Raw genomic sequence first — 11,607 nt, forward strand, 5'->3', positions numbered from 1 at the left:
GACACTATAAAGAGAAACACTCGCCAATTTCGTGGTATTAAGTAGATTATTCACACAGCAAATGAAGGTCACGGTCCTGAATAAATTTTGTGCCGCAATACCAGCGCTAGCTTGACGCCACGGATTTCAAAGTACTTCTTTGTACTTGGGCCGTTGTGGACCTGTAAAAGCTCTTGAAGTTTGCCAAGTAGTCTTCCACTCTTCTAGGATGGAATGTACTACAACTCCATTGAAGAACAGTTATCTGGGCCTGAGCAGTTGCCATCAAAATCTATGACGTGGCGGGAAATCCAAGGCGGTTGCCACTTGTCTTTCGTTTGTGCATCTTTTCTTGCTTACGAAGCCTGTTTTCACGGTAAGAAGGGCTCTTTTGTGGTTTATATATGGAATTTACCAGTGCAGCTGAAATTACTTTTATTTTATTTTCCCATCAAGGAAGGACTACTACGTAGGTTTGATATTCTGCACATTTTGATTTCATTTTATTAACTATATCAGGGCGGTGCGAGCACATAGTGTTCTTCATTCTGCCACTGATATGCACTCGCAGGAAAGGCGTGTAGGACTCGAGAGTACTTGCTCGTTCGCGTTCAACATCTTCACCACGAGCTTTGCCAAAGGCACATGTATTACCAAAGCCACAGCTGACAAAGAGCATCAACCGCAGCCTAGTACCTGATCGCCATGTGTTTGGTTAAAATTCCGAATGCTAAATTAAACGACCTCAAATTCTCTTGAAAAAAAAAAAAATTAATGCAGTGCAACTAATGAAGTTGCAAGAAAGCTACATGAATAAATATGGTGGACACTGATCACCTTTTTGTCTACAAAGCACCATCGCGCATCAGCCTTCGCAAAGCTAACACGGCCACCTAACTCAATGTAGCCTCATGCACGCCTCATGGTTTGTGTATGAAAATAATAATCAATTCGATTCTGTCACAGTCCCAGTCTCGCTGGCTGTAACACCCTGAACGAATGTGGCCAATGAATGCAATGGCATCACGGTTTGTTTTGTATTGCCTGGGAGCTTCCCAATTTTCACACAGCCGAAACTACATCGTGGCGTAGCAGTGGCACAATTTAGGTGAAAAAGACCCTTTTGGAGCAGTATGGAGCAACAAATTCCAGTTGGCGCAGATTGGTGCAATTTTAGGCAGCATTCCCACCACTGCCATTGAAGTTAGCTAAACAAGCAGCGAGCCTAAGAAACAATTGAAAAAAAATAAAATCAATGTCAATCGATTTCCCTGTAAAACACACATGCTCATATCAAAACATCAGACCACTAGGACAGAATGCAGAGAAAACAAGCAATACCAGTGGAAACCCTATTTTTGACAATACATGCCTGATGTCCGACAGTCTAAAAGCTTAATTCTTGCATTTTAGAAGGGGAGGAGAGAGGTGATACCAACTCTCAAATAAGTCTAGTGGTCCTGTGGCCTACAGAAACCTTTTGCACTTTAATGTCTTGAATGAACAGCAACCTTAAAGACCCAGCAGAACAAGCTTCAGACAATAGGGACCTTAACAAGCAAACCTTGGAAGCGTGCCAGTCTGTGGAGTTCCACCATGAATTGTGAGCTAGGTCACTTAGAAAAGAAACAAGGCTATGAACACACAAATCATGCAGTTTTACTCCTGGCCTAGTTTTTGTTAGGTCTTGGTGCAAGAGTTCATAGGTATACTTATTGACAAACCAAGCACTCCTTATGCACTGCCCAGGCCCTTAGCTTTTGTCAGCTTACAACTTATAGTGAGAAGATGCCATTTTATTTTTCTGCACTACAGCTACAATTTAGAGATCTTGGTATTTACTAGTGCTGAAAAACAATCTTTCGAATTTCAGGTGTAAGATCACAAACATGGAAGGTTGGCCAGGCCAACAGCCACAGTTGCAAGTACACGAAAAATGTATTTTCAAAAGTAGTGGAGCTGGATGGCATGCAGCCAGAGTGTCAGTGAGTGAAGACACACACTTTTTATTTGTGTGAACACTGAATCCAAATCTAATGAACAAGCTGTCTAAAGACCTCAGTGTTCTACACAGCAGCAAATCAAGAGCTCCTGGAGGTTTAAAATGTATTCTGTACATTGCAAAACTAGACCATTTCTTTATGTCAAATGGGTCACTGCTTTCATTATTACAGCTAATACATGCAATTTCTTCCAAAATTTATACCAATCAATTTTATTGGTTACCTCCATGACAAGTCACCATTTCATGCTGTTTGTTTTTAAACATCAACATGCATTAGAAATTTTTTTAAATGTTTCTAGATGCCACAAAATCAAAAGGCTGTGTGTGTGTGAGGGGGGAGTGCACTGCAGGATAAAGTGCACTGCCAGAATATAATTGATTTGTTAATAAAGATCAGTGTCAAACAGCAACCAAATTAGGAAAAGAGTAAATATTTAAAAAATCCAAATTCTACATGCAGTCAATTTTCAGTAGGAGATTTACCACATTTATAAAAATGGACTTACTGAGGGATTGAGAAAAGTTGCAGGAAAATTCAACACTTGAAGAAAAAAAAAAAAAAAACACTGGTGCCCACAGCGCTCTTTTGTACGGTGCATGCTGCCTTCCCAAATATTTATCTACCTCCTACATTAGAAAAATTCTCAATATTGCATGCATTTAATAGTGTCTTTTCACCAAAGGGGATGCAAGAGCAGCTGTACTCATTCATACTTAATGAGAGCCCAGTGCTTTCCCACTGGTAATGCAAAGTGATCAATGGCTTTGAAGAGATGCCACAGGGGAAGGCTCCAAATTATTAATTTTGAGTGCCTGCTTTATGTACACTCAAATCAAATGTTTTGTACTTAATATTTTGTTGGCAAAGTCTTCCAACAGAAAAGCAAAAGACAAGTGAAGCTTGTTACTCATAAGAGGTTCATTCTCAAATGATGACAAGTACTGTCATGGCACAAGATTACTGCTGAAGATGCAAACTTAAGAGTTCCGAGTGGTCTAAGACAAAGTTGACTACTTCCCATCCACTATGCAACACAGTACAGCGAGGCTCATAAAAAGATATGTGGTATGTATGCACCCAAGCGAAAATGATGCTGATGAAATGGCTGCATTAAACTTTGACAGCACCTACTAGCCATATGCCCAGAGCAAAACCTCAACACCTTCTCCAAATGCACAATGCAATTTTAAACCCATGCTTTTGCAAAAATTTAACAACTACTGTCTGCTCTTAGCAAACTGAAAATTTTAGCACGGAATCCCTCCCTTGTTCTCAACGAAACCTCGGACATGCACGTGTTCACTACACCGAACCAAACAGGCTTCACTTTAGTGCAGCCACCATGCAGCAGCAACCAAATCAGCTGGGGATTTTTACAGCTTTGAAAATGACCTTTTTGATAAGTATTTTGCAGTATCTGAAGATATTCCCAACCAATGTGTTTCTCAATCAATGTGTTAGCCAGATACAAATGTCTACAGTCGATTTTCAAGGACCAAAAATATGCACCCAGTTAATTTTCTAGAACATATCCAATGAAGGTTTTTAGCAAAGACCTTGAGCATCAATCAGTTCACATCCCTGTACATGCTAGAAGGTTAACTGGGTGCATCCCTTTCTCCTGTGCAAAAAAAAAAAAAAAAAAAGACAACAAACACTGGTGCATCTTGATCACAGCCATAAAAGCAGGCAGCCCAACATGCCTTTCAAAATTGCTCCTGCTGCAAAAATAGAGACATAGACACTAAAATATTGCTAGAGGTACAGTTGATGTACCCATAACAAATTTTTGTGTGCATCTCCAAAATACCTTTACATAGCACTGAATAAGAGAGGAAAAAAAAAAAACACTGAATCAAGCACAAAAGCTCTTCAATACACTTTTTTCATCTTGTCTCTTAGTTACAGTATAACACACATTGCTAAATTTCTGTACTGCATTTTAGCAGATGTAGAAAAATCCTGGAGTGTAGTTACATTTTTTGCAGCATGTTTTAGACTATTGACAGGAAACATTTGTGTGTGGCCCAAAATTTCAATTTAGAACACTCTACATAGTGTGCGAGTAAGTTTAAACAGTGTTGGCAAGGTATGTGTTCAATTTGACTTGCGAACATGATAGCATATGCTTGTATTCCACAGTTCTACTGTTTGTATTTCCTTAGCCTCAGATGTTGAATGTATGAAAGATACAAAACATAGGGGGTGCAAATTGTGAAAAAGGCACCCTCACTTGCTCAAAATGTTGCAAGTGGGCAAAAACTTCATTTTTCCTGCCAATGTTTTAGGGCAAATGAAAAGCCAAGAAGCACAAGGTAAACTTTAGCGTGGTGCCAGGGGGGGGCGGTACCAGAACGGAGTGAATAATAATTATTTAGCCCCGACACGAAGTTTTCACACAAGCATAACATATAGATGACTCAGGTCATGGGTGCATCTCAGAAGGTGGCCATTAACTTCCTCTGTTCCCTCCACAGCAAGTAAAATGGCATTTCCTGTGGTTCAGAAACAGGGGTACATGATAAAATGTACAGTGATCTGCCATAGGACAGAGCCAATCATAGCTGTGTTTTTCACACTTTCATTTTCCAAATTGACTCAGTTAAACGATGCATGAACTTTTACGTACTCATTGCAGCCAGTATAATGCGCTGCAGCAGATTGTACAACTTGCAAACAATAGCCAGAACGAGACGTTAGCGAAGTAAGCAATGACCTTTTCCACGCACGAAACAAAGCAGATATAAATAAACGGGTTCGAATACAGGCTGGCATAGCACCCTAGATGACTAACAGCCTCAGCAAACTTCCCACAACACGGCCATGTCCCAAAAGAATCTTAAGTTTCATGACACCGGTTCTGGCCGAGCATACACTACGTGTACGCACTACGTAGAGAATGCCTAATGAAACAGGAGCCCATCTACCACAATCTCCGCACGCCGAAAGCACCGGTATCCGCCGCTAGCGGACTGTCCTCCAGCAATGAAGTTAGCCTGCAATGACGCCTCACGGCAAATTAAATTAATAACACGAAAAAACAGAACAGAATGATAAAAAAAAAAACGTGCAACAAAAGCGGCTAGTCAGAAAGTCCTGTCAAACCTCCTAGCTGATCCGCGGAAAACCGCGAAGTGTCCGCACCCACCTGAGCTGCCCAAAGGCTCTCCAGCTTTTCGCGGAACTTGACGAACTCTGAGCGCTCGTCAAAGCTGAACGACGGATGATGCGTGGCCATGGTGAACAGAAGCAGCATCTCTTCTAGCGTCTTTGTGTCATACGTCTCCTGTTTGGCGCACTTCATCTCTTCGGACAGGGCTTCGAAGATAGCATGCGAGCAACTGCGGTTGGAAAGGTGCAGCAAGGCCAACGAAGTGATCAGCTTACTTCGTGATACAGCGTCTCTAACATTGGTGCATTTGGACAGCTCGTTGAAGTTATTTGCACGCAGTTCTGCTTCTCGGAAGTACGCGTAGTCCTTGCTAGCTAAATCTTCTACGCAAGTGCCCAAAAACCGTAGTTCAAAAGGTAAGCACAAGTTGAGCAAACCACACATGGTATCTATCCTCACTGCACCATTTAACTGTTTAAACCACGAATATATTTCTTCTTTGCACACCATGGCGCATCACTGATCGGCGAGGGAATACCTCCTCAGCAAATAACTAGATAACCTCAAACCGACGAAAACCACTTGCTCGCCATTACTCTTCTGCCTGACAGCAGGCCAAGAAGACTTTTTCATCCGGGGATGCGGGCAAGGCAGCGCTAGAAGCAGCAGCCAATCATAGGCCACCCTGGTTTTAGCCCAAGACCTAGTTGATCACACACAGCGAAAGAAAAAAAATTAAAGCAGTAATAACAAAATTAAATGACAACAATTGTTTTCTGAATGGAAGCTAGATGTGAAGTCGCTTATATAAGGTGGAAGAATTTATTGTGCCATAATTGCCAACTTTTACCGCAAGAGAGCGCCAGTAGTTGTGACGTGTTTCGTGTGAGGCGGAGCCACTCTAACGGGCGATAGCTAGCAAGCAGTGACTAGCGAACTTTCGGCAGTATCTTTCCTGTTTCACGTTGCGATCAACGTTTCGCACTTTTACTGCAGCCATGGCCACGCCGACGAAAACGTACACGCTAGCCGAAATCGAGAAGCACAATGAGAAGTATTCGGCATGGTTACTAATTCACAACGCGGTGTACGACGTGACGAAATTCATGGAAGAGGTACGTGATTCCAGATTATTTCGTCCTTGAGGCGTAGAAGGAAAGTGACCGTTTCTAACTGGCATCCACTTCGATTCGCATTGTCGGTAATGCCCACTATGTAGCAACATTAGTTTTGTGAACTATGTGTGTCACTTCATAAGTCATCGCACTGTGTGCTCGATTTATATAGCCTCGCCACTGGGTATGAAATAGCTCGTCGTACGGCCTCCAGAATGTTCTCGGCTGCATGCCGTATGCCCAGGTTCTTTGCTCCCAGCTGTCAGGTGTGCCACAGGCAACACAGGTGCGCGATCGTCGGGGTTAGTCGCATGTTGTTTTCTTCTCTTCGTTATTAGCTCTTCCGGCGGCGGATGCACGGCAGTGTAGCGCTCATTAGAACAAGCAGGTATATAATAGTAAGCATTCGCTTCCACTTTAATGCATGTCTCTTTCTACCCAGGTTACATTATTCCTTTTTTGCTATTACCGGTACAAAAACCCACGTCTAATGCTGTAACTGAACGCGGGCGCGTGTGTGTCGACCGTGAGCGGATTCTTGCCGGCGGGAAGGCTTTCGGCCAGAAGGTTTTCCTTGAGGATAACGGCAGAAAACTCTGTACCAATATAGCTCTCAAAGACCTTGACAGAAGTGCGACGAAAAGTTACCCCGAGGCCCTGCATCAGGAAACAGGCGGTAAAAATTTGGGACTCTTAAAATACTTTTTTTTTTTTTTTCCATTGGAGCCGAAGAAAACTGCGTAGCTTTTCGGCAGCGCCGTATCTTATCAGGTTACTTACTTTTCCCAAATCCAGGTTCGCGGAGTGAGAAATTGCATATTCTCACCTGCCACCTTCAAAGAAGTGCTGGATATTGCGTTAGCTTGTTTTTTTTAAAGGAGCCTTGCGGGCCCGGGGGGAAAAAAAAGAGGGGGAAGTAATTGGTTGTAAAGACTTGCTGTAGTTGTTCGTGCACAGAACTTTGCCCCACACTTTTATCTCGTAATGAGGGCAAGGACTGGCAAGACCCATTGTTTGCTTACAACAGCATTGAGGTGGCAGGATGTGCTACACAATTGGTGTTTCAGTGGGACAAAGAAAGGAATCGATGCTGATTGCAGCATTTTATTATTTCAGCACCCAGGCGGTGAAGAAGTTCTTCTGGAGCAGGCTGGTAAATACGTTCAATGTGGCTTTGTTTGCATACCTTTGGTGTGGTTGCCTTTACATAATCAAATATATTGCAATGTTACCTGTGATTTCTTATTCTGCAGGAAAGCATGCAACTGAAGCATTTGAAGATGTTGGACATTCCACAGATGCCAGAGAGTTAATGAAACAGTACAAGATTGGCGACCTTTGTGAGGTACTTGTCACGTGATCAGAGAAATTAGTAACCTGATTGAAAATACAGCACGAAAACAGGACTAGGGTGAAATGAGAGAAAGGAGCGACATTCTCAATGCCCCTCCCCCCTCCCCTTTTTTTTTTTTCTCATACTAGTCCTGTTGCACTGTACTTTCAAGCATGAACTATTTTATAAACTAGCCCAGCTATCTATCCTGCTTATACTTGTGTTTCTTATGTAGCTATCGACATCTGTTCTTTTTTGCAGGAGGACCAGAAGAAAATTGGTCAGGTTGCGGTGAGTGTGTTAACTGATATGTCCAATGTGCAGGTTTTCTTTTTAATTTGTCGTATAACCTGCATTTTCTTTTACAGAAGAAAACTCAGTGGGCAGCATCCACCTCCAACGAAAGGTACAAATTACTTCAGTCAAAAATTATTTTTTAAATTATTTGTAAGAATTTATTACCAAGTTATTGTTGGTTATCGTGTTATTGTGTTCATCCATTCGAATGGCTCTCCCCTACTGCAAGATGAAAGGGTTTCTTTAAAAGCAAAAGCAGGATGTTTAGATATTGCGCCCAATGCTTTATAAGTAAGCCTGTGCAAGATCTGCATAATTAGCGCCACCCCAAAGGTTCCACAGGTTCTCCCACTACTCGTAAACATTCAGTATACTTATTTGGAACAGAAAAGTACATTGTGGTCCTTCAAATTTGTGTGTGTGTTTGTGCTTGGTTCTGATTTGTTGTACTTTTTTTTACAGATTTGCAGCTTGTAAGGCAAAAGTATTTCTGTATTCTTTTGTCTAAAGTTCAATTATCTGCTTGGGAATCCATTAAACATCATTAATTCAGAGTTGCAGCTAACATAGAAGTGACAGTGTTGAACAACGTAACAAATTATCTGTAGGGAAACTGGTAATAGTAGAGCACAACTAATATTTCAGTTCATAGTAGCAAAGATTACTTTTATAGTGCTTTTAGTAATGAGATCCCCATGACTTTACGTGTAAAGTACTCAAGTGGTTTTTATGTGTGCTTATCGTAACACAAGTTTCCCACCATTCAAAGTGTGTGTCTGTTCCAACAGATGTGTGGCTTCCTGTGCAGTAAACAGGAAAAGAGACAAGTTCACCTGAATTGTGACCCTATTAAAAACTAAGATGTCGTTGATTTCTATTTTATGCTTAATGCACCTCCAGATAGAATGTTTTAAGTTAGGCATATTTTGAATATGGACTTTTAAGATCAATTAGTACACATGAACAAATTGCTTCTTGTGACTTAAATGGCAATGTCATTTATCAGTGTCGCAATGTAAATTTTTAGGCTAACATGTGCAAGAACCTCTGAAGTAAAAGTAACATGTAAACATATTTCTGCTGTGTCAACCCCAAGAGGTTTTGAACATTTAACCTCCTCAGACCCTTTGTCAAGACTGGCCATATGCAGACAGTGCTGTATGCCAGTGGTCTATATTTTCACAAATTTAATGTTATTTTTCCCAGGATTATTGTGAGAACCTATATTAATTTGTGCAACACCATTGTATCATCTCAATGAAAAACGTGAAGTACATTTCTTATGCCACAAAATGACATCACAATCCAAGGTGCATTACTTGAATGGTTCTTTGAATACAGTGGCATTTTTTGTGTATTTACTGCACGACGCCATGCTAACCTAGTGAATAGGAGTAGCCATCGCTAGCATACAGTCACAAAGACTGCATCAGTAAATATTGAGGCGACCGCTTGTCAGGCCGAAACCCGATCATTGGGTTTGTGCAAATGCTAGTGGATCGGGCCGATAGAATGCCTGTGCGTTGACTCGCTTAACCCTCTTGCTGAAATGTAAGCAAGTCTGGTTGGGTTGGTCTGACTTCTGGCTTAAACTGTTCCTTTTGAGCTGTTATAAATGAAACTATAATGTTAGGCTGTCATTAATTTGCAATAGTCTCACATCTAACTAACATTTGAGTGAACAACAGATTTTTAAAGGTTAAACAGGTCTGTAATAGGAACTGAGTTGCCAAAGTAGTTGACCAGTGGTTGCGTCTTAATGAGACGAAAACTCCTTTTGGCCACTTGACGGAGTGGTTCATAGACCTTAGTTTTTGTGGGTGGGTAGTGGCGAGGCTTACTAATATTTTTCTTTCCCTTTTCTGTGGTTTTATGTATTTGCCAAAGTAGAGCAATGATTTGGTCGGAGCATTGTGCACAGCTTGTGCAATTGCTTGGATGAACTCCTTTGCAGCTCCTGGATGAGCTGGCTGATTCCCGTAGGCGTTGCAGCTGCCGCCTCTATTTTGTACCGACTCTTCTTGTCCTACGGTGCTCACCAGTGAAGCCTCCATGTGGCTGTGAGGGTGACTTGCAACAGACCAGGTGGCCGGGAGGCAACAAAAAGCTTATTGTCAGCGGCATTTGCTTTCTTCACTATTGGGGCCAGCATGTAATCGAGATATCATGTTAACTTTTTTTGGTACTGTACAATTTATTGTTGTAAGCCTTGGTGAAATATATACACCTTTACAAGCATTTGTTTTGTGCTCAGTCACTCTTGACAACTTGTGAGAAGCCACCTTTTTAGTGCTGTTTCATTAAAAAGCTACTGCTTTGGGCCAGCTAGCCTTCAGGAAGGGAAGCACAAGGTTTATGCGAAACGCTCACTGCCAAAAAATGCGAGCTCGCACTAATAACAAGTACCTACTTGCCTTGAAGCTATAAAATGTGGGAAAACTGCTGCTTTTGTTTGCAGTAGTAGAAAGGCATTGCTACTGTAATGCCGTGCAACTGCTGCATAGTAGCCATGTCGCAGTTATGCACCTTACAACTTGGTAAGCTAGGGCCATGCTCAGTACTCTCAATTGCTTAACATGTTATAACTGGTGAAAATCGCTGTTTGCTTCTGCAGATTTAGCCCCTTTTTGACAAGCATGGTTTTATGATGTCACATTAGCAATAAAGGCATAGAGGTTGGCAATAATAGTACAAGCAGCAGCATTATCCGACGGGCCTAATGTCTGTAAAGCCTTTACAACAAGCATCTCAAACATGCACACTGGTATTGCATGAATTGTGTCTTACCTTGTAAAGCCCTTTCCAAGTGTCAAACCTGTTTCCGCTATGTTGTCTCAGGCTTGAAAACACCATTGTGCCAGGGTCCCCTAACACCAGGCCTATTGCCTGGTGTTAGGTGCTCCTGGTCTACAAGCATAGCGCTTTTGATGTGCTGTTGTACATATGAGGTCTGTCCAAAAAGTTTGTGCAGCGTGTCAGCAGAAAAGTGGGAGACTGTGTAGTGCTGCCACTCAAAAGGACCTGGCTGGCCTATAGTACAAGCAGGACTGCTGTATGACAAGACAATTTTATGCGCGCACTTTTTGTGAAACCCATTTTTAGTCTGTCAAAATGGGGATCAACAAACGACTGAACAAAAGATCAATATCTAATTTCTTGTGAAAATGGTGCAGTGATTTATCAAATGTTGCAAAAGGCCTGTGGAAAGGATGCCCTAAAGGAAAGAACTGTAGTCATTGGTTCCAGCGTTTTTGGAAAGACTGAAGTCCCAAAAGATGCAAGATCAGGACACCTCCTGCGTAGATGAAAACTTTTGGCAATGTGCACTTCTTTGTGCTTGTGACTGCTCAAGTGACATCCGAAGCACTTGATTTAGGAAAGTCGTCCGTTCACCGGATTTTGACTTGAAAATTTGGAAATAAAAGGTTTTCACCAAGATGTCAAAACTGCCGACTCCTGAGCAAAAGTTGCGACGAAAAGAATTGCACTAATGGGAAAACTTGAGACGACGGCGACAAGTTCTTGCAAAGTGTTGTCACTGGTGACGAAACTTGGATTTACGAATACGACATCGAGATGAAGTTTCGAGCAAGGAGCGGGGAGAAAAGAATTGTGTGGAACAAAGCAAAAATCGGTGATGTTGATCATGTTTTTTGACTGCCATGGAAGTGTTCATGAATTAGTACCTGAAAGTCAAACTGTCCATGCAGCTTTCGACATGGAGGGAAGTGTTTGAAAGATTGTGTGCGCTGTGTGCAACCAAAT

General features: G+C 41.8%; 2 protein-coding genes across 4 annotated transcripts in view; one reads left to right on the forward strand and one right to left on the reverse strand.

Moving 5' to 3' along the window:
* Window positions 1-5,748, reverse strand: part of LOC119466484 (zinc finger CCHC domain-containing protein 14-like) — a 76,498-nt gene extending 70,750 nt beyond the window's left edge. Inside the window, exon 1 of one of the 3 annotated variants that reach the window (XM_049669961.1) lies at window positions 5,134-5,748. In XM_049669961.1, the coding sequence (XP_049525918.1) occupies window positions 5,134-5,607 (474 nt within the window). In that variant the 5' untranslated portion in view covers window positions 5,608-5,748. The remainder of the gene's footprint in view (window positions 1-5,133) is intronic. The other 2 variants (XM_049669955.1, XM_037727000.2) reach the window with 2 other exon arrangements.
* Window positions 5,749-5,975: 227 nt separating this feature from the next.
* Window positions 5,976-10,080, forward strand: LOC119466494 (cytochrome b5-like). Its single transcript, XM_037727009.2, has 6 exons — window positions 5,976-6,212; window positions 7,329-7,365; window positions 7,466-7,557; window positions 7,807-7,836; window positions 7,914-7,951; window positions 9,797-10,080. The coding sequence occupies exons 1-6, from the start codon at window positions 6,096-6,098 to the stop codon at window positions 9,885-9,887; spliced, it is 405 nt and encodes a 134-aa protein (XP_037582937.1). The 5' UTR covers window positions 5,976-6,095; the 3' UTR covers window positions 9,888-10,080.
* Window positions 10,081-11,607: the final 1,527 nt, after the last annotated feature.

This window comes from Dermacentor silvarum, chromosome 1, assembly GCF_013339745.2.
Source record: "Dermacentor silvarum isolate Dsil-2018 chromosome 1, BIME_Dsil_1.4, whole genome shotgun sequence".
In the NCBI taxonomy this organism is placed as follows: Eukaryota; Metazoa; Arthropoda; class Arachnida; order Ixodida; family Ixodidae; genus Dermacentor; species Dermacentor silvarum.